Here is a 23085-nt window from a genome sequence, read left to right as displayed (position 1 = left end):
TCCCTGACTGTTCTGCCTTTTACCGCGCTGATGTTTTAAAAACTTTTTGGTGAATATGACCACCAGCTACAGCAGTGTAAGCCAGGTTACAAAAGAATGGCCATTTGTATTCAATGCAGACCAAAAAGCAATGGGAACCCATGGGAAAAACGAGGCTGTAACAGCGCGAGTGGCAGATTTAGAGTGCCCTGTGTGTGATCGTGATACAACATTCACAGCAGCAGTTGCTTAGGGGAAAAAGTCTCAGTGAAATGTTGAAGACCTAAGATGACAGAGGCAGTTAGGAATTTTAGAGTGGTTGCATGCCTGTAATCATAAAATTGTTTAATCCCCATTTAAGGCTAATTTAATGAGGCCAGGTAATTCAAGGCATAAGTACCGAGTTACTGAAAATGTTTTCAATCCGTCCAGCTCAGTCGTGGCTGAAGTTACTGTCATTTAATTGTTGAACTTGGCTCGTTTCCCATTAGACAGGCACTTGGAAGCAGGTGCAAGGACCTGTGAACCAGCAGTTCCCCTAGAGAGATTAATAACTACTTAAGCTTGGGGTTTTCAAATACACCGGCAAGCGTTGGGGGTCATCCTCCCTCTGAAATTCCTCTCTTGGGTGCCTCTACACTTCCATCCCACCCTCCAGAGCTGAGTCTACCACCTCAAGCGTTCTTCCCCAGTCGGGCCCAGACTGTGCACCACGCCCTGCCACGGAGCTCACCGCCCGGTCTCCCCGTCCCCCACGGGCCGGCTTGGCTCCAGCCCACCAGCTCAGCAGCTGCTCCGCCGCGAGGGGCTACGACTGCCCGCGGCTCTGCTCCGGGGCCGGGGAGGGCGGGGGTTCGGCGGGGCCGGCAGAAGCGCCAGCGGGACCGCGGGCCGCCACCGGCTGAGGGCAGCCCCCGCCCGGCACCGCCTCCCGTCAGCGGCAGGTTGGGCGGGGCCCAACCGTCGGGCGGGGGCCGCACGTGCCGCGGCTCCGCCCCCCGCCCCGCCCCGCCCCGCCCCGCGGGGGAGGGGAACGGAGCGTGTCCCCTCTACACGCATGCGCGCTGCGGTACACGGGCCTACGCAGGCGCACTTCCGCTCTCTCCCCCCCGCCCGGTGCGTGGCTCTTGCGCACGCACCGGGGAAGAGGTTTGACCCTGTCCGCATGCCGTCCGGCGTGAGGGTTGGTGGGTAAGGCAAGATGGCGGCCGTGGCCCGCTGCTCTCTGGCTGCCCGCGGCCTTCTGTTGCCAAGGGCAGGTGAGTGTCACCGCCGCCGAGGAGCTGGTGCCGGGAGGCCGCTTCTCCTCGCGGGGCCGCGGGGAGCCAGGCTGCCCTTGCGCTCTGCCCGAACCTGCACGGTGCTATGCCAGCCGCCTGCCCGCGGGCCTCTCTTCTCTCACCGCGGCGCCCTCGGAGTAGAGCTGGGTGAGGGAGCTCACAGGGCAGCGTCTGAAAAACAGCTGGCTAAAATAACAGAAATGGTCGTTTTTCTGCTTGCCTTCTCTTTAGGGAACGGGGGTTTGTAGCCCAAAGGGCTGCGTGGGATTGGCTCGGGCTACCGCTGTAGCTGTGCAGCAGGTTATGTTGCTGGGGGTGTCAAAATCACAGCAGATGAAATGCTGCCCTGTAGGCTAAAAGTTTGCATTCGTTTTACGATTTCTTAGGTGACCTTGACATTTTGTCCATGATCTATAAGCATGCTCAAGTACCAGAATTATATTTAAAGCTTGTGTTTGGGTCTTTACCTCCAAAACAGAACCGATTTTTAATTAAATGGATTCAGCACGTGCTCCTCTGTTGAGTAAAGTGGGAGATGGCAAACAGGTTTTCTTGGTTGATAAAGATGAGGAAGTTAATTGGAGCAATGCGTCTTTTCAAGAAAATGATGATTTACTATGGATATTTGAGGTTTAATTCAAACCAGTGTTCATAAACTGCTTCAAATATGGATTGTAAAAGTAAACTTCCAGTGACAAATAGATTCTGCTTAGTGAAGAAGATGAAATCCTACTATTCTGAGAATGTGCTCCTGTGTAACACAAGGATTCTGAATTTTAAGCACTGCTGCTCAGTCTGGAGATACTAACATGGGCTGTGAAAGCTGTATGGCTCTATGAAGTTATGTTGTCCTGAGTTACTAATCGTTACATTTTAATAGGGCGCCACACCATGTGGAAGGTCCTTTACTGGACCTAATCTCTAGCCTGCTTTCTTTGAGTCTCATGGATACCCTTAAATCTCAACTTTTTTTTTAATCATATAGTAGTAATTGGGCATGTAGCCATAGATGGTGATAATTTGTGACAGATTTTGTACAGTTATGGAACAAGAAAAGATGTACACCACTAAAGACCTTACAGTGTAAGGCAAGCCACAACAGGTGTATACACAAAGGTGGGAGAATACAAAAGAGTTGGATGTTATTTGTTAGTGTCACAGTGATAGCATCATGAAGAGCCTGTCACCAATAATTTTTGCAGAAATAACAGCAAAAAAGCCACAAAGTAGTTGAAAGATGTGTATAATTTTTTTTTTCAGATTAACTCTCTGTTGTTCTTACATGGGTTGATCTGTAATAATACTTTTTTCAACACATGCTCACAGTGGACTGAAATCTTATTGCTTTTAGGTTTTATATCGTAAGGACTGAAATGTGTTCCTATGTGAAAGTAACAGATATGTTAATTCTGTAAATAGGAATATTGTGTAAAATTTTTTTTTTACAAACCTTTAGAAAGAGAAGTGCATGTAAACAAAGTACTGAGGAGTATGGGTCATCAAGCGTTCTCTTTCACCATCCCAGCATACCATGTAGCTTTTTTGCATACTTGAAGGAATCCTGCTGGTTATAAAGAACCCAGTCATTTTTCTGTAAGTCTGCTTTTCCTGAAAAATAAATTAAATAATAAAACCCTAATTATTAGAACACTATAAGAATGAAGGTAACAAGATCATCCAACTGTCTCACTCAGTGTTATCCTTTACGCTTGCACTTGTACTGAGCTTGGTTAACCTTCACTCTCCCAGTACCCATTACATAGCTACAGGCTTTATTCTGTGCAGAGTATTCAGTATACACTACTGATTTAATTTGCGAGTTTGTTCTGTTGTTGTTGTTTAATAGAATAAAGAAAAAAAAGTAACCTGCCTCTCTAAGATTTTTGAATGTAAAAACCTAGGGTATGGGCTGTATGTTTGTGTAGTCTGTGTCAGATAACATTGTAAGGATAGTGGTAATGTGTTTTAAGATGTGCTGCATTGGAAATCCATTGAAATGGCTGTCTTCCCCTTCACTGTAATTCCGCAAAAGTATACATACAGATTTAGAGGGCAATGTTAAATTAACTGGATGATAGAAAAAGCAGAGAGTAAAGATAAGTGGTGAATATGGGAGTGATGAGTTGGCATGTTCCTTAAAATATCAGTTTGAGGTATTATAAAGTTTAATATAAAGATATTGTGTCACTTTTAAAACTGCATGTCAGGTTTGCAGACATTAATTGGATGCCACAGGAGCATGTACTTCTATTAAACTCCAGCAGATCTTTGATAAACGGTGTGGGGTTTTTTTTGTGTGTGTTTTTGTTTGGGTTTTTTTTGTTTGGTTTTTCTTTTAATGGGTGCTTATCATAGAGTGTATTTTCCTTCTTTCTCATAGTTAGTCTCAAAGTCTCTGTCTCAGTAATGGAGAGGCCCTGCATATCTGCCACTTTAAAACAGATACCATGCCCAGTTTAACTGTTCCTGAGCTTGGACCTATTTTGTAGGAGAGTTGCTTTTTAGGAAGTCATATACCTACTTGAAGTTTACATAGGTAGTGTCTTATTTTGTCCTGTTTCTATCACCCAATTGAGTATAGTTTCTAGGCATAGTATATTAATTTGATAAGTGCAAGTGTATATGTGTGATTGCTTTACTTAACTAAGTGGGTGTCAAGCTACCTTTCAGGACAAAATTGGAGATGTGGTATCTTTTATTATTCCGATTTGTGGGGTGTGGAGAGAGGAGGGGCAGACAAACTTTTAGGTAGAGAAACACCTCCTTCAGGCACTGAAATCTTGCTGGATTTTCTGGTTTGACTTCTATCAGCTGATCTAACAAAATATAGTTTATGTCCAAACATACCCTGTCCTTTTGATCCTCTTAACGTCATGGCTACAACATCAGTGCCACTGTATAACTGGTAATACCTAACCATATCCGGATAAAACCGTTCAGTGTACAAGTGGGATTTTTGTTTGTTGTTTCCTAATGCATACGTCATTCTGATATCAAATACTAATCTTGTTTTCATTATGATTCTTGTTACTTAGCTTTATATGGAGAAGATTAAATTTATTTGCTTATTCTTATCCAGAAAATACTTATGGCCATGACTTACTAAAAGTTGGAGGGTCAGTTACTGGATTTCTGTTATATCCTCAAGCTAGTTTTCCAATGACAGCTTTTACGGTCTGCTCTTGTCAACAGCCAGATGTCTGTGGTGTATTTATGCACTCTATATTTCATCTGTTCCTTTCTTTTTATGAGCATGGACGTGTAGTAACACTAAACACTTCTAATTTCAAAAATCTCGTACAAGCAGTTTATTTCTTGCTTTTGGCTAACTTGGTTGGAGAGGACATATGTTTCTTCTTTTCAAGCTCCCTGTTGGAGCTGCCTTGTAATTTATGTCAATATCCTAGTGATGTCCTATTTCCATGGCTTTCAAGTTTTCATAGCTCCTTGAGAAAAGGAGCAGCTGTGAGGCAATATTCTATGCATCATGGATCTGGCTCTTTGCATCTCTTCATTTCCCTTCACTCTAGAGCTATGATATAGGAGGATTGCTGCCTCTTCCAACATTTGGGTCTGCTATATTTAGACTGAGGTGAAAAGTCTGGTTAACTGCAGAGTGATTCTGAGGTCTTTGTCCCACAGTTCCCAGATCTGGGAGCAGGATGTGGAGGTACTCGGGTGGGACCTCCCTTTAGCAATTATTCTTTATTTGTTTAACCTCTGTGCTTCACCTTATACATCAAGTACTAATGCTAGCCAGTTAAGATCTACTTGCTGTTTAGGAACCGATAACCTTAGTCTGCTCCTTTCGTGTCTTAGTTAGGTCTTTGACTTTTATCAACAGCTCCCTCAAGCCTGCTGTCCTCTGACCTATCCAGATGTCTCTGAAATAGCCTGTCAGGAGTCTTGACATGGGAAATTTTGTGGAGGGAGATTAGAGAAAATGGATCTGTAATGAGAAAAATAACATTAACTATGGTTTGACAGTACTAACTTTTAGCTTATATCATATGCTCTCTCCCATTTTGTGTTGTAGGCCCTGGCATTTCTGTGTTAGCTGCAGCACCATCTGTGTTGCAGCAGCACCGCCAAGTTCATCATGCCGTGATCCCTCATGGAAGAAGTGGACGATCCTCTGTTAGTGGCATCGTGGCCACTGTCTTTGGGGCTACAGGTTTCCTAGGACGATACGTTGTCAACCGTTTAGGTAATGTTCCCCAGGAGTACTAATTAGAAAAAAAATTAAGTGTTTAATGAAACTAGTTTTTCTTCAGGTTGCAGGATAATCTAGAAATCTCTGGCATTTTGGATCCTAAAAGTGTTTTGTGTGATACTTTCATAGTGTTTGGTCTGCTAAAATACCAAGATGTGACAATTAGTAAAAACTGTTTTCATCTAGGAAGTTTAGAAGCTTTTGAAGATTGTTAAAGTTATTAAAATAAGTCATTCTCCTTCAAGTACTGTTTTTCAATCCGTAAAATGTAGATTTGAGGAGAGGTACAGCACATATTTGATTCTCATGGTTTTGGCCTTATTAGGACATTTTACTAAAATGTTTGCAGGAATTTGATTGGAATTCTTTAAAATTGCCCTTTTGAATTTAAGTTTTGGAAAATAACTCTTGCTTTTTTTTTCCCTTCTTCTTTCCATGCAAATTAAAAAATGCAAATATCCTTAGATGTGACACATTTTTAGGTATTGTACTATGTTTATAGCACACACTGTGATTTTTTTTGTTGTTTGTTAACAAGCTTCTTTTAAGCTTCTGTATTTGTCTTACAAGCCCAAATACTCAAGTATGTCCCTGCTTAAGAATTCCAATGATGTAGGTTCAAAAACTTACTTCTATTCTACTTATAGCTTTGCAGATAACTATTCAAGATTATGTGTATTTGTTGTGCTTTAATGCCAGGGAAAAAAGGAAGTTTTGTATATTGAGAAGTTCATCTACTTAAAGTTATGAGGTGGTTTGAGATAAATGAAACTTTTTTTTTGAACGCTTAGGTCGCATTGGATCTCAAGTAATCATACCCTATCGCTGTGATCAGTATGACCTCATGTATCTGCGGCCCATGGGTGACCTGGGGCAACTTGTCTTCTTAGTAAGTCTTTTGCTCTGGCTTTAGATCAAATACAATACCATTGCTATACAAGGAAGTCTGTTAATCATTCTCGAAGTCAGAACTCCAGCTATTGTTTAGCCTCTAAATGGAAATGGTGTGAAAGAGCTTTCTTTGATTATGCCTATTTACACATTATCTCATCTTTTTCCCGTTTGATGCTCTGGTTACAGGAGTGGGACTGTAAGGACAAAGACTCTATCCGAAGAGCCGTGGAACACAGCAATGTGGTCATTAATCTTGTTGGAAAGGAATGGGAAACAAAGTAATTTTCCCTTTTTTTTTTCCTATATAGATAGATTTGCACCAGGTATTGGACATTGTAGCCATGTTTTACAGCATGTGTACAGTATGCGGTGATGCTGATATTATTCTTGGCTTCTATGAAAAGGCAAAACTGAAATTTTGCATATAAAAGTTCTTCCATTTCTTTAAATGGTTAACTAGAGTCCTGGTTATGATTTGCTTTTGAAAAGCGCATTCTTTCTATAATTTTCTAGTGTACAGCTTTTGTTTTGTCAGAGAGTTCAATGTGCTGCTTTCATACACCTTACGGATGTTTCATGGGTGCCTTCCTGTAGCTGACAGAGGCTCACCAGTTTCTGTGAGCTCCTATTTACATTATTACAGAAGTGGGCTTTCGTCCTGTCACTTCAGTGTAGCGATGAATTCTAGCCTACTAGAATAAGCTATGATCAAGCATTTCCTATTCTCTGGTAAATATTAATAAACAGGAATAGCTAATGGAGGGTCCCTAAGATTATGATTAATAACATCATTCCTTGATAGAATTTTGGCACAGAGATTATTAGCTATATAAGTATTTATTTTTTTGTAATATTTTTAAAAAATATTCCTTTTGGAAATCCATTAAAAAAAATCCCATATTTATTTTAGGTTAAAAATACCTGTAATAGCCTCATATTTATTTTTTTGCATGTGTCCAATTAGGTCCACTTTTTTTAAAGCCTTGTGCAGAACTGCCAGACAAAAACTCATTAGTTGTGTGATTTGCCTTTATACGGTACATATGCTATCATAATAGACAGAAACAAATATAGATATCAGTTTCATCTACATTTACAAGCCTAATGCCTTTTTTGCTCTTTTTTTGTGAACAGCCATTTGGTGTTCAAATTGTAGAATTAGTGGTCAAATTGTATTAATAGAATAGAATTAGTAGTCTCAAATTGTACAATTATTTTTCCTAAAATAGGTGCTTGCCAACAGACATACTATTTCAGCTGTTTCTTGGCTAGTCAAATAGCATACGTAACTTCTGGGAGACACTGATTTTGCATTCAAATTCATAGAGGTACTTTATTTTTCTGATAGTCACTTAACTCCTTGTCTCACTGTTGGGAGTCTATAACATAGTTTATTTGGGGAAAAGCCCACCAAATGTAAATTAACTTCGGTCTTGTGCATCTGACACGGTTTTTGGTTCTTTTTGTATCTTCTTCAGACTTTGGGATATAGGTAAAAATGTACAAACCAACCTGTCAGGATTGTTATGCGCTGTTACTAAATTATGAACGTAAGAGTTCAAGCGCTTATTGCTGTCAAAACAGAAGAAACTTCTTTGTAATGTGGGAATGAGGGAAGAAAAGAAAGTCTGTACAGTTGGCCCAAGGACAATGTAATCTCTATTTATCTTTCAGATATATATTTCACGTGTACTTCCCCATTTAAAATTTCTGGACTCATGTAAAAAGTATGATTTATATAACGGAGGACTTTGTTGTTACTGAAAGGAAGTGTGGCGACAGCAACAAAAAGTTTCATTCTAGTTAAGAACTCCCAAACTTTGTCACTCTGGTCAGTTTCAACAGATTCAAAAGCAGAGGAGTCTTGGTACATGTTAAAGACTTTTGGACATTCCAAAACTTACCAGTGCACAAATGTTCTTATGATTTTATACACGTTGGCATCAATGGTGGTTCTGGAACCCTGAGATAAAATCCTATGGTCTGTTAAACATGAGGTCAGGCTAACCATTGTAATCATCCCAAAGTCTATGAAAAACTTAAGCAGGGAAGAAAAAAAAGTAAGATTAGAAGTAGAGATCAGTCAAAAAAAGTAAAGCCTGCCATTAAATACTTTCGTCTTGCCTAGTATTAGTGTACAGTCTCATCTGTGTATACTGTGTTGTTTGAAAACTCCATAGTTACAAGAGGGATGTTGTTCGTTCTTGTGTGTTTCCAAAATCTATTTTTGTGAGTAGGACAGGAGTGATGGTTCCCAGGATCAGATTAGTTATTGAAGGGTCAAAAATAACTTTTTATTTTTAAGGCTTTCTTTAGACTCCAGTGGGACCTGAAGAGCTGTGGGAGTAGATAAGGACAGAGAGAGAGACATTTGGACACGATGTTTGTTACCCAAAGCAAATGGAACAGATGGAGCGGCGTGCTTACAAGGACAATATAAAGACATGAGAAGCCAAACCTCTTTCTTGCAGTCTTGGGATAGTTGGAAAGAATTTTGGGATTGTTGCCAGCCTATAGTGTCAGTTCTGCTTGGAGACAGAGCTTCTGTATTGTTCTTGATCAGATGCCAAACTAGATTACAGTTGAACCCCCTAATTTAGGCCCCTTGAATGCCATAAAGTGAGTGGAGTTGTTCTTCTTTCTGCATGCTTCTCCTTGAAGTCCCGTACAGCTGCTATGAAATGGTTCTAATGTTCTATCAATGTAAAATTTTCCATTTGCATAAGCACCTGTGTGTTCTTTGGTCTGTTTTTGTCTACTTCCCCAATGCCTAGCATCTGCCCTAACTTACGCTGCTCCGAATTTTTGAGCTCCTCTATAGTGTAATTGAGTGCATCAAATCAAGTTAAATTTTGAACAGGTGTTGTAAAAAGACAGCTTTGCTCAGATTTCAAGATGCAGCACTTCTCTTAAAAAAAAAAATCTGTTTTCACTTGAGAAGAGTTTTCCATTTGTCACAGACAAATGGGCAAGAGGATTTTTCAGACTGATTTAATCTTAACAGGTGAAAAAGCAGACAGTACTAAAGCTGTGATTCAAGCTTACTGTTGCATTTCACTTGCCTCTAGTTTTTATCATAGGAAAAGTCCCTCATGAAAGGAAACTTTGTTTCTAACAAAGGGCATCAAGATAGTTTTCTGAAATATATTCAAGTAATACGTTATGATTGCTGTTTGGTTGGTAGGCAGCCACTGTTAACTGCTCTTAAAGTAAAATTTGTTTTTTGCCTTGTTTTAGAAACTTCAGTTTTGAAGATGAATTTGTAAATATTCCTAAAAGTATTGCGCAGATAACTAGGGAAGCTGGTGTGGAAACACTCATTCATATCTCTCACCTGAATGCTAGCATGAAGAGTCCTTCCAAATACCTCAGGAGTAAAGTAAGTCTGGAATCCTTTTGAATATATTTTCTGAGCGCCTACTTTTTTTTGTTGTTGTTGTTTTTTTTCTCCCAACTGGGTCTGTTTGAAGGAATCAGTGTATGAATTTACTATGGAATGTTTTCTGCAGCTGAGGAATTTTTGAGTTACTGTGCTTACTGGAGCTGAGTGAGACAAGGAGTTAAGTGACTAATTTTTTCCTGCTTAGTACTTCATGTGCTTTGAAGGGAAATAGATCTTGTATTCCTGAAAACTCTTCCTTTCTTCGATCCTTGAATATCTTTGCATCTACAATTACTGTCATTAAGAAAGAGGAACTAGTTTGATCATTTGGGATCCGATATCAGGCCTAACATCTAAGGCTGGAATGACCTCGCAAAGTAAGTAGTTGATGCCAATATGAATGCTGCAAAGACAGATGAGTATCACGATTACAGGCCCTTGGAGTGGGATTGTTACCTGCTCCAAAGTTAAAAAAAAAAAAAAAATCTGTTTTGGTATCTTACTATTTTCTTCTTTATTAGGAGGTATAATTTTCTATTACAGATTTTCTCTTTTAAATATAGCTATTGTCCCACTTTCAGGTATTTTTGTTTTGTTTGAGTTCACTGGACTCTGCCTTGTATTTAGTATAAAAAAATTTTAAAACCAAGGTTAAAATTTGGTAGCTCTTAATGTGAACAACTCTATAGGACAGTTAGGCCTTACTGTATTGGCCAGTCCCATGTGGAAAGTAGAGAGCTGCCACTAAAATTTCTAACTGTACTTAAGCAGTTCTTGGAATGTTCTGATAATGTAGTAAGGGTTATGTAAACCGTCTGTTATCTTCCAAGCTCTGGTCTGAATTAGCAAGAGAAGTACTTAGGTTAGGCTTCTTCCTGTTTGAACTTTGTCACTTTAAATTTGTGTCACTTCACTAGTGAGACTGTATTGTATCTCAAATAGAAGAAATGATCCCCTAATTTATGGGACTTTTGGGACTTTCTGTGAGACCTTTATCTTAGCATAGCATCTCAAAGATCAGATGGCTCAGATATAAATAATTTTTGTGCTACTGATGGTGTCATTTCTTTCAGTGCTGTAGTCAGGATGCATTAAGTTCTGAAAAGGCATCCTCTTCTGGTCTGTTCAGAATGGATCTAATTAATGCGTTCATTTTAATTGAATGATAGGCTGTTGGAGAAAAAGCAGTGAGGGAGGAATTTCCAGATGCTATAATTTTGAAGCCCTCTGAGATGTTTGGGAGAGAGGACCGATTTCTCAATCATTACGCAAGTATGTACTCTTGAAATAATAAAACCATGTATGATTTGTATACCTGTCTGTAAAGAACAGAGGGAAGATGTGATTTGCTTTTGAAAAGCAGAGAGGTATGGTTTTTTATCACAAATGTAATGTATTTTGTTAGCTGAGGTGTGTAACGGGAAACAATAACTTTTCATCTCATGACTGAATTCTTTCTGAACCTAGTTAGGCTTTGCTGTTTGATTTTTTTTTTTTTTTTTTTGGGGGGGGGGGCGGGTGGGAGAGATGTGTACTATTGTTTTATTATTTAGATTGTTCTGAGCTAAGGTCTGGTCATCTTAACCCTCAAAGTAGTTTACCCTGAAAGTAGTTTTTCAAGTTGGTAATGCTTGAATGTAAAAATTGACCTGAGTTGTTCTGGGCTTGGAAGCAACAGTAATGACTGTGATGTATCACCAACAAAATTGCTAGACAGGACAGAGTGGAATCTGTTTCTGCCTTGCAAAGTTGAGGTATCTCTGAACCACTCTAAGTAAGTAGTAAATACAGCCTTCCCATCGTTGTTAATAAGAAAACTAAATGTGCGTTGAAAACAGCGCTACTAGAATTGGGTGGTAATTCTTCCCAATTTTATTTTTTTAAAGTTAGGTCACTTTTCATAAGAGATCCACACTCAGTGTTGTGCAAAATGTAATGGCTATTTGCTTTCTGAAAGGATTCACAGATTTTATTCTCAAGTTATCTATGTGTCTTTCTATCAGACATGCGCTGGTTTGGTGGTGTGCCTCTTATTTCTCTGGGCAAAAAAACAGTGAAGCAACCGGTATATGTAAGTTTTCAATAAAACAAGACAATCCCAAATCCTCTGTGTGTGTGTTGGGTTTTCTTCTCTTCCCCCTGTAAATCACTTCTGAAAGAGGAGTGTGTGTATGCATTCCTGTTTTCTGTTGGTAATTGTCTGAATTTGTTTCTCACAGGTGGTTGATGTAGCAAAGGCAATTATTAATACAATTAAGGATCCCGATGCTAAAGGAAAAACATACGCCTTGGCTGGGTAGGTTACTTTTCTGATTTTAATTAACTGAAGTACTTCTTTTTGGTGTCATTTTTTGGCATGCTGCACAGTACATTTAATTTCTTCATCCATGCACACAGTTTGAGCTGCAATAAATTCCACCTCCTTTTTGGGAGGAAAAATGACTCAAGCTGTTATTGTGAGTACTCTGAAAATCCTAGCTTGGGCCCCATTGCATTTAATGTTATGTATGTGCAGACAAAGAAATAGGCAGTCTTGGGAAACGTGCTAGACAATGTGGATTTGGAGAAAATTCTGCTAAAGCTGTGTGCAAACCACCTGGAATTAGAAAGGCTAGAGACAGTGGATCTCTTTGTGTACAAAAGCTCCAACTCAGAATAGGTCATTAGCATTAAGAATAAACAACGTGGCAAATGCCAAGGTAATGGGTCCACGTTTTGATACTGTAACATAGCACTGGAACTGGTTTTTATCCAATATATGTGGTAAGGAACATTAGACTCATTGATAAAACAGTTGCTAATTAGTCAAGATAGAAATGATGCTGAACAGCTCTCTTTTTTTCTACTGCATGCATCTCTCTGACTTCCCCCCCCCTTATACACTGAAAATGTGCATAGTATCTGGATTTTGCAAACGGCTTATCTGACATTACATTGTTTTTTCCATGTTCGTTTTGTGACGCTGCTGCAGTGACAGCTCTTTATTACTGTAGTGCGGAATTGTTGCTGTTTCGTCTCTTACTCGTGTGATGTCACTTTCTTCAGCGCTGTAACTGTGCTGTTGAGGAAGATGTTATCCTGGCAGCTAGGCTAGGTGTGCTGTATGCTGGTGTTCTGGAAAAGGCAGCAAGCAGGTCTTCAACTTCTGTTGGATCATGCTGAGGAACTTCTGCTCAAAAACTAGCAAAATAACAGAAACAAGCTAACAATGTTCTGAGAGGACTACTAATAAGGTTGTTAAGTAACTTGAAGTTGTTTTCAAATCATTGGGATGATATGAAGTGTCACACTAAAGAACAAGTGGAAACATGCTAGACAGCCATTCAAAACCACTTTTTTATCAGAGAATAGATAGGTAGGTGTCAGATGGACACAACTAACGCAAAACCACAAAATGTGACGAAATTAACCCTTTGAGTGACTATTTTATCTTTTGGGGGCAAACTTGAAGATGAGTCAATATGTATCCAAAGCTGCCTGCCACAAAAGAAAGGAGAGGCGCCTGTTTTTAGGTTCATCGCTGTCTGAGCAGAAGCAACTGCTCCAACTGCAGGAGAAATTGAGAATTGCACACTAAATAGAACACTATTTGCAGCCAAATGGAAGGGCTAAACTAATTGGCTAAACTTTGAATGTATTCTTACAGTTTCAAAGTCTGATTTTTTGGCAATTTACAGAAGGCCAGGAGTTCAGTGCCCAGGTTTCAGAGGCAGGAATTCAAGCAAGGATGCCAGGCTCTCACTGGAAGGAATACAGTTTCAGGCACATAACAATGACTGAAAAGACTTTGAATAAATGATGGTCTAAACCGAAGATCCAAGTCAGTGTTGGAAAACCAAAGGAACTCTGCAGCGTAACTCTTGACTAAAGCTGTATGAGACGCTTTTTTATTTTTTTAAAAGGAGTTACCAGTTTGAGTTTAAAATACTAATTGTGTAAAAGAACATTCTATTTCTGTGTTGTTCTTCGTTTGTGGGTTTTGGTTTTTTTTTTCCCCCTTCCTACTATATGGTGGAATAGAGTTTTAACTATGACAGGTAGTGGTGTCATTGCTATTTCTGAATGACTGAAGATTTGTTATGGTTTTTTTTACCTGTTCCCCTTTTTCCCCCATGGTGTTGGTTTTGCTGCATCCACTCATTAAATCATGTCTTGAATGCTAATGCTCTCTAGAGCTTGCTGTCTGCTAGTATTGTGGTTAACGTAATGATACTTCAATGTGATTCTATTCTTGGTGAAGTTGTGTTGTTAATGTTTGGTAATTTGTAAAGGAACAAACAGTATTTATTTTTGCACTTTTAAGTTTAGCTATACTGTACATCCTTACATGGTTCTTGCATATCAGGATAAAAGTGAAATTGGCTTATACTACCTTTGGATAGGCATGAGGATGTTAAAGTGTAAGGGCAAAAAATTTGGTAAAAAAAATGCTAATAACTAATGAAAATGAAGTTTGTTTTTTTTTTTTCCTCAGCTGAGTAAGTAAATTTGACACTACCACTTTTTGCTGTGTTTCTCTTGTAAGTTCTATTAACAGAAGAAAACTGAGTATCTTGTTTTTGATGGTAGTCCTTTAGTCCTTCATAAATGCAGATGTCTCAGGTTCTATAATCCAGCCACCTGGATGATGTTGATAAGGAGTTTCGAGTGTTGAATTCTTTTGAATTCTCCTAAGTATGCTGACCTACCTTTAAGTATATCCATTAGAATGTTTCACCCTAACTTGCTTTTACAAACTAAAGTAGCAGTAATTTGGGGTTCTGTCTTTTTTCCAGCATTTATCAACAAATTTTGTTTGTGGTTATTAGCATTGCTGTTCGTTCTGAAGGCTTAGTTTTCATGCATGCAACCTCAGACCTTGATATCTTTGAGATCTTGGGTTTATTAAACTGAAATTCATGTTCTTTGTATCATAATCTTGGATTTTTGGACTGTGGGAGGTTTTGCATACTTAGACAGTCTTACTATAGCATGGTTTCATTTTTGTGGGGCTTTAGATTCCAACAGTAATTCAGTGTCTCCTATTTAAAAAAAAAAAAAAAGGGAGGCTGAAGATGAAAAAAACCCTACAGAGTCTTATTTTTAGGAGGCTCCTACCTGGGAAGTAATCAGTCTCAAGTTGATTGTCATGTCACTGAGATCTCTATCTTAGCTGAAAAGTATAGCAAATACTTAGGAGACACATACTTCTGTTGTGTTTGTTGCCACTTTGATCATGATCAGCAGGATGTAATTTTGAAGGTTGAAACACCAAGTGACACACCAGTGCTCAGCAGAGTGTTCTTGTGTGTTGTCATGAAGATTTTCAGAATGTTTTGGAATACCAGCAAGTTGCTTTGAAAGCCACGGGAGAGATCTGTTTCAGTTTGAGGCATCTATAAAGATAGATCATTAAAATGCTAAGGCAAAGTCTGAACAAGAAAGGAATGGGAACTCCCAGTGGTGTATGTTTCTCTTAAACTACTCTTAAACTACTGCAGGTGTGCAGGAGACTGACTGCTTCCTTCCCTCAATCTTGAGAGGGGGAATGCATTCTTTTGGGGGAATTTATCTTAGTTTCTTCCTCTTGCTTTTGAAGAGAACAGTATGTTCTTAGTCAAGCAAAGGCAAGTGAATCAACTTCCTTGCAGCCATTTGCTACCAAAGATGGGATGTCTTGTTAGCAAACCTTTCTTTATTTTACCATTTGCTTTCTGGCTTCCTTCTGTTACACACTGCCAAGTGGGCTTGTACAAATTCAGTCCTGTCCCTGTGCTGAAAATCTTGTATTCAGAATTTGAATCGGCATAGAAGAGGCACATTAAGGGTGTGCTTTAAAAGTACACAGAATACACTTTATTGAGTATGATTGTGGTGGGTTAGCCTTGGCCAGCAGCCAGACGCCCACCTAGCTGCTCACTCCCCCTCCTCAACAGGACAGTGGGGGAAAATAGTATGAAAAGCTTATGGGTTGAGATAAAGACAGGGAGACTGTTTACCAGTTACTGTCATGGGCCAAACAGACTCGACGTGGGAAAAAGTAATTTAATTTACTGTCAATTAAAATAGATCTGAATAGTGTGAAATAAAGACAAAAAGAATAAACCAACACCTTTTCCCCTCCACCCTTTTACCAGGCTCAACTTCAGTCCTTCACTCCCGACTACTCTACCCGCTCTTCCTGAGCGGCGCAGGGGGATGGGGAACAGCGGCTTATGGGGTCAGTCCGTAACAGCTTCTCTCTGCCGCTCCTTCCTCTTCACACCGTTCCCAGCGTGGGCCCTTCCACGGGCTGCAGGCCTTCAGGATAAACCTGCTCCAGTGTGGGCTCTCTATGAGCCATAGGGGAGTCTCTGCTTGGGTGCCTGGAGCACCTCCTCCTGCTCTCACCTTGGTGCTCGCAGGCCTGTTTTTCATGCTCACTCCTCTCTCCTCTCTGCCTGTGTGGTATTTTTGCCCTTCCTTAAATGAGTTTTCCCAGAGGCGCCACCATCTTGTCTGAGGGGCTGAGCCGTGCCCTGCGGTGGGTCCGGGCTGTGCCCGGTACGGGGCAGACCAGACCTGTCTACATAGGCTGCCCCGCAGCCCCCCCTGCCAGTGCCTGGGCACTGGCACCCAACGCGGTGACGAAAAAATTTTGCAATTTGTGACTTACACTGTTACCATCGCTGATGTCAGATTATATGTTTTTCTAACTTAATCTCTCTCTATTTCAAACAGTACAGAATCTGGAGAGCCAAAATTTGTTCCCCTCTTGTGAGGAAAATGACAAATTTGGCAAATCATTTAGATTGAAGAAAAGAGGTCCTTAGTAGGCTTGAGGGTGGAGGGCTTTAAAATTTTTGTCTCTTGCTGCAAATATGTAAGTATACCTAACTTACCTATTATGTTTCTTGGTTTTTTTTTCAGACCTAACCGATACCTTCTTTACGACATGGTAGAATACATCTACGCAGTTTCCTTTCGAACCTTTCTTCCCTATCCGCTTCCACGCCCTCTCTACCAGTAAGTGGGACCCTTCCTTCACTAAGAACTTGGGACCCAACAGGTGGCACAGAAGCATAAATAACTGTTGCATTGGTTATTTAATATTGCCCGTTGTTATTTAACACGGTAAAATTGTAGAAACTGGCTTTCCCTAGGTTCTCGTTAGCTAGCTTTGAGTCTTCTGCTTAGGCACAGGCCTGCATTTGATGAGCTAGTGTATGAAAGGTGTACTTGTAATAAACTTAACATAACTATTTATTCCAGAGTCATTGAATGGCTTTGCTGAGTCAAGAAGTAGCAAAAGGTCTTAAGTAGAGACAATCAGTAGCAAACTAAACAAACTTTTAATAGTAAGGGAAAATCTGTGTGTATGTTGCTGACCTGAGAGGTTTGTCCGCAGCAGCTTAAGATATTGCTGCTGTCAGCTATCCTTCCAGTCTGGTGAGCACTGCCACCCTGGAAGCAGAGTTGGGGTAAGGGTGGGTATGGGTATTGACTGACTTTCTAGTTCAGTCCTTTGTATTGATTTGAGCCAGTGTTGGAGGTAAGTTTGTTCTGAGATCGCGGCCTAGGAATTTGAGCAGTGCAGTTGTGAGGAAGCATTTCTTTGTCTGCGATATGAGGGCAGTAACGTCTTTAGAAGATGGTAATAAATTGGGAGATAAGAAGGGAAAGGTATAGCATCACTTCAGTTGACTACAGTGGATGGACTGCAAAGGCTCTGTTTGCATGCACTGAGCTGCTTCTGCAGCTGTATGTTTTGGCCTTAGGGGGCACTGAGGATAGAAGCTGATTTGCTGAATTGCAGCTACTGAGTAATAGTGCATGAAAACGTGCAGTATAAATCTGAGCCTGGGCCTAGATCACATCCTTTTGAAGAGCTACCTCAAACAGTAAATGCCGTTTCAGAAGTTGCCCTCAGCGTGGTTGAGATCGGTTAATGTTTGGGGTGCTGGTCTTCCTCAATTTTAGTACAATGCAAACTAATAAGCTAAAAAAGTCACCAATGTTAGAACCCTCCTACCAATCTGCTAATAGGACTCAACATTGGGTTCATATAACTGATGATGAATAATGCTAGAACAACATCCTAAACTGTTGTGGCTGTTTCTGAATTGGTTGTAGAGGCATCAGGTTAACATGGCTTAGCTGACACAGAGCAAAGAAGTAACTGTGTGGGTGCCTATTAGTTTTATTCACATTTGCAGCAGTCCATAGTATGCTTTTTTCTTTATGGGCTAAACTAAGTGGTAGTTCATATTTTTGAGAAAAGAGTGCATCTAAAAGGTGGATAAGCCTAGTTCTGTTTATGTGCAGTAACTTAGTAACACCCTAGTCTGCCAGGTGAGCACTTTCAGTAAGAGATTCTACCTTGAATACTGTTGGTCCCAAGACACTAAGCAAGAGCTGTAGTGTTATTTTCTTTTCTCTGCCAGATTTTCTTTCTTTCAAGGCAAACTTCGTTTTTCGAAACTGCAAATGTACTAATCCTTATCCTTTTTATAGATGCAGATCACTCCAGATTCCATCATCTTGTTTGTACGGCTACAACTCATTTAGTTGTCAGCAAGCATGTTTTCTCATGGAGGCATTGAATCAAACTTCATGACTAATTGGATTACTGCCTACACTACTAGGGAACAGAGTTTGGGGGAAAGGCAGGGGCAAGACTGGATCCTCTGGTGTGTGGGGAATTGGATGTGGAGGTTTACCTTCCCCACCCACTAATGCTCATTTTTACTTCTAGATAGCTGCTCCTCCATTCCCTTCCAAAGTAAAAGAATAGGAGATCGAATAATTCAGTAGCAAACAGTTAAAGTTACCAGAAACACAACTAAGAACTTGCTGGCTGGCATGTTCACTGCTTTAATGAATTCATAGCTTGCAAGAACAGCTACGGAACAAGCTCTTGCTCACTGTCTATTAAGTGTGAAATATTTTTACCAGTTCTCATTTTCTTCTGTGCTTCTGGATAATGACTATACTTTTGCAATACTCTTTCTGATTACAGTTTAGTTGCAAGATTCTTTGAGATTAGTCCATTTGAACCATGGTTAACACGAGACAAAGTGGACCGGGTAAGTGTAGGACAATTCACAAATTCTTCTTGGGAAATGTGTATTTGAAATTTGCATTTGTAGTTTTGCATTCAAGGAGTGCTGAAATGTGGTGCAGTATTTCAGTCAGTTCAATGGCTAGAATTTGATTGTAAAGAGTTGTTTTCAGACTCTTTGGATACTACAAAAATTTAAATTTTTAAAGGTGTTCATATATAACCTTCCTCAAAAATGGTTATGGTTTCTGCCATACAACTGCTGCAGCTACTGTTCTGCAATCTCGCTCTTAACTTATTTGTCCAGAACTCTTACAGTGCCAAGGGGATACACTGTCAAAGAAGTCTGGAGATTCCTCTGGTGTAGGCTTACAAAGACTTAGTAAGAGAGAGGGACTAACAGAATTTTTTTTTTAAAAGGCATCATTATGATGTAGTCTTTCCACTACCAGCGGTGGAGAAAGAATAGTTAACATATTTCTCTAAATACATTTAAGTAAGTGCTTGAAACAATTGGTGAGAGGGTTATATAGCAAGAAGTAACATGATGGTGGTGGGGAAAGGGCCCAACCTTCTGAAGTGTTAGAAGCGATCAAGGCTGCATACTTCTCTGTGCTTCTGCCCCCCACCTCAAAACACATGCTATTGAAAATAGCAAAGCCAAAGTAGAGATTGGATGTGCAATGTGCTGCTAAGTGGGGGCAGGGTGTGCTCCCCTATTCTAGGTAACTAGTGAGTTTATGTACCTCTAGATGCATTAAAGTCACTTATACCATCCAGATAATGGCGTTTTTAACAACTCAAGTTGAACTGACAGTGCTGGATACAGCCCAAATTCTCGCTTAACATTAGAGTTCATTTCTCATGAACATATTGCAACTTCACGTTTATTCCTAACTTCTCAGAGTGTCTAAGTGGGGGTGGAGAAATAACTTGCAAAAAACCAACTGCAAGTGAGGAAAAAGTAGGATTTAGCAAGTATTAATGTCAAAACTGTTGGCATATGTGTAGGTTAGCAGAGTCATGTACTCTAACAGTCTCTAAGCTTGCTGCTCTCTGAAGGTTGCAGGTACTCTCCCAAGTATTTTACAGAGTTGGAGTTTTAATGCCTTTTGTTATGATGCAGTATCAATAGCCTATTTTGACCTGATTGTCCCAAAATTAATTTGAGATGGGGTACTACCATGAATCTGGGAGAACTGGGTCCTATACTTAGAGCTGCTTACTGAATAGCTGTAAGCAATTAATGTCTATGTTTACATTTCTCCATCTGTGAAATAAACCAGTTTCCTATTCTGTGTGGAAATAATTGTGAAAAACTGTGGACAGTATGTGTAATAAAGAGGTAAGCTTATTCATGGTCTAGTGCAAAACTTTTTTTTTCCCCCAAACCACTAACTCATCCCCCATACTGGAGAGAGTTTGCATTGTAGTTCTATTGGCTGTATTGACCCAGGATGTAGATGTAACATCTCCTGAAAACCTTATTTCTAGCTGCCTTTGTAGTTTATAATAGAGTTACATTTCATAAAATAAGCCTGCACCAAATCACTAAAACTACTCCAATTTAGCGATAGCATGGGTAGTGTAAGAGGGGAGTTTCTCCATGTCACTTCTGTGTCTGATTGTTCCTCTTTTCATCCGTAAGTAGTCTACACAAAATTAGATATGGTTGACTTAAAGACCTTTCAAGGAATAACAGCATAAGAGAAATCCCCATTTTCTAAGGTTTAGGTCATACGTGTTGCAAATATGGTAACAGAATTAAGTATTTGTCCTGTACAGGACCCTGTTCTAAACCATGAACAGAGAAAAACAACCTACCAAAGGTGATAACTCAACATGTATTTTCTTGACAAAGCAGAATGTATATAATTGCAATTCAAATATGCCCTTACAAGTTTGGCCTAACTTTGTGGTTGCAATGCAGTGATTTTCCTGATAATGTATACCTGATGGAGAGAAAATGAAGACACTTTCTGCATGTCTCACTGCTATTTATTCCTGAATCTAAATCTGAAGCCTGAAGGACTTCTTGCCAGATGCAGTATCTCCTGTCGAAGTACACTGGGTACTCAATACCTTGTATAATTATGCCATAGTTCTGTAGGGCCACATTGAATCTTTTCTTCCTCCCAAGGAAAAACACTGAGGCAAAATCGGTCAAGGAACTGGAACTGACATGCAGTTGGCTGAGTCCACATTTGTGTTTGAATAGGTCTTCAGATCTACTACAAGATGCAGCAGTGTGTTGTATTGTGGGGTTCTTTCGTGTGGGAAGGTCTTACGTCAGCAGTCTTGAAATTGTAGTAGAATCTCCCAAGAGCTGCCATTTGTAGAAGATTATTTTGAGACATATTAAAATGTTTCTAGTACTATGGATTTATGCTAGTTTGTTTCCCTAAAAGAAAAAAGGTGACCTCAGGTATAAATACAGAATACTTTTTTTAGTATGTGAATGGTTGCATTGGGTGCAATGTTGTACATTCTATCAAGTGAATTCCCTCTTTTTTTTTTTGTTTGTTTTTTTTTCTTTTTAAAGTTTCACACAACAGACATGACATTTCCTGACCTTCCTGGTTTGGAAGACCTGGGTATTCAACCAACACCTCTAGAACAAAAAGCAATTGAAGTCGTGCGCCGTCACCGCAGATACCGCTGGTTGGACGCTGAGCTGGAGGAAGCAAAACCAGCTAAGACATATCCCATGTAACAGTTGATAAGGTGGTTACTTAACGCTTCTTAAACTGCCTTTGTATGACCCAATTTGTTTGAAGAACTGTGTACATACTGAGTAAAATATATTAATCATGTAAACTATATTTCACCAGTGTTGTCTTTTCAATTATGGAAGACTGTCATTGAAATGCAGTTTTTAATAGGTCATGAAAGCAAATTACATATTGGTGCTTAGCTGGTGAGCATTAAAATATTTTGAAGGTTGGGACTAGAGGGAATGTGTCTTAACACTAGGCAGTTTCTCCCTTGGCTCTCAAAGCAAGCATATCACTGAGCTTTAGTAAGTGCTTAAGTGATTTGAAAGAACATTGCAGTTCATGACTACGTCACCTAGAACGTCTCCTTTCCAATAGGGATTGCTGGTACTGCCACCTATTCAGGTTATGAGGTCTCAGATAAAGCCCTGTTTTTAAGTTCTTGACTCTTCTGAGCCTTGTTTTCTGCCCTGAGCACAACTATTATAGAAAATGCCAACCAAAATGGCCCAAGCTGTTTCTAAGGTCAAGGAGCGTCAATCAGACATGTAAACAAGTTACTATGTGTCATCTGATCTCTGTGATAGTTGTGTGCTGTGGCTCATAGACATGAGGAAATGTGTCATTTCTTCCATTTTTACATGAAAAAGTCTAATTATTTTTAGATGCTCAAAGCCTTTATGTGCTGGGACATCGTCTTTCTTTTGGTACGAGAGAGAAACTTTGCTTCAGGATTAAATATTTTCAGTTGTTTTAAGATCAAAGACAGATCCCTGCCTGAATTTGATCAAGAACTGTCTTTTCTGTTTCCATATCCAAAGAGTTACTGGAGACTTTTGGTTAAATTTTGGTGGGGACATTGTTTGCTAAGGTGCAGCTTAGAGCTGAGTAAGTCTGTGCACAGAACTGAGAGCAGAGATCTAGATCTTCTATATGCAGTACAGTGTTCTGATGGCTTCAGGATGTGAAAGACATTTGTTGAATCAAGGAGTGAGCTGCTAGTTCTGGGAGTAAGACAAATCATATTAACTAGGGTGAGTTGGGATTGGTGGGGAAACTGGTTTTAAACTGGGGCTGAGAGGAGGTGAAATGAGTGACAGAACACTTTGTTTTCACCTGCAAGCTTCCTACTACTTGCCTGTGTTGGATGTGAAATCTGAGGGAAGGAACTGGGGCAAGTTGGACAAATGGTATCGAAGGTAGAAGCCTAATGGCAGGGAAATCTGAAGTGGAGAATGGGATGGAATAGGAGATGAAAAAGGAAAGTAGGAAAGAGAGAACAGACAATTGAACAAAAAGGTCAAGGTTAGGGAAAGCACAGAAGTCTCTTGACTAAATCACACTGTTTGCTGGAGCCAAAGATCAGGATCTCGCTATTTCTGTATTGTTGCCCAACTACTGTGAAACTCTTGGGCAAAGTGTTTCTTAAATTTCAACAGCTTCCACATGAAACCTACTGCTGCTAATGTTTACTCTGTTAGGAAAAGGTAGGCTTTTGTGGTAATTTGCATTTTTTGATCCTGCCTACTATGCATTCAATTTGGCTCTCATGGATTGTTTATTTTTCTTGTGATAAAATAAGTTCAGTTGTTTTAAAATAAATC

General features: G+C 39.8%; 1 protein-coding gene across 2 annotated transcripts; it reads left to right on the top strand.

Annotated features, from left to right (window-relative positions):
* Nucleotides 1-1090: 1090 nt before the first annotated feature.
* NDUFA9 (NADH:ubiquinone oxidoreductase subunit A9) lies at nucleotides 1091-21589 on the top strand. 2 transcript variants are annotated; one of them, XR_012675687.1, is made up of 12 exons: nucleotides 1091-1238; nucleotides 5296-5466; nucleotides 6264-6361; nucleotides 6553-6644; nucleotides 9604-9745; nucleotides 10918-11020; nucleotides 11752-11819; nucleotides 11968-12044; nucleotides 16637-16732; nucleotides 18726-18792; nucleotides 20698-20838; nucleotides 21310-21399. XR_012675687.1 is itself a non-coding variant. In XM_075162790.1 (11 exons), exons 1-11 carry the CDS (start codon nucleotides 1181-1183, stop codon nucleotides 21478-21480), a joined length of 1143 nt encoding a protein of 380 aa, XP_075018891.1. In that variant the 5' UTR covers nucleotides 1091-1180; the 3' UTR covers nucleotides 21481-21589. The 2 variants fall into 2 exon arrangements, 1 of the variants encoding a protein (XP_075018891.1); XM_075162790.1 differs by lacking the exon at nucleotides 20698-20838 and having other exon boundaries at nucleotides 21310-21589.
* The last annotated feature ends 1496 nt before the right edge of the window (nucleotides 21590-23085 follow it).

This window comes from Calonectris borealis, chromosome 1 (genome assembly GCF_964195595.1).
Source record: "Calonectris borealis chromosome 1, bCalBor7.hap1.2, whole genome shotgun sequence".
Taxonomy (NCBI): Eukaryota; Metazoa; Chordata; class Aves; order Procellariiformes; family Procellariidae; genus Calonectris; species Calonectris borealis.
This window is presented reverse-complemented; position numbering and strand designations above follow the sequence as displayed.

Excerpts from the sequence above, each read along its gene's own strand:
- NDUFA9 (XM_075162790.1), top strand. The coding sequence starts at position 1,181 with ATGGCGGCCGTGGCCCGCTGCTCTCTGGCTGCCCGCGGCCTTCTGTTG. Across the intron at positions 1,239-5,295 it reads CCTTCTGTTGCCAAGGGCAG|GCCCTGGCATTTCTGTGTTA; the intron begins GTGAGTGTCACC and ends TTTGTGTTGTAG. Across the intron at positions 5,467-6,263 it reads ATACGTTGTCAACCGTTTAG|GTCGCATTGGATCTCAAGTA; the intron begins GTAATGTTCCCC and ends TTGAACGCTTAG.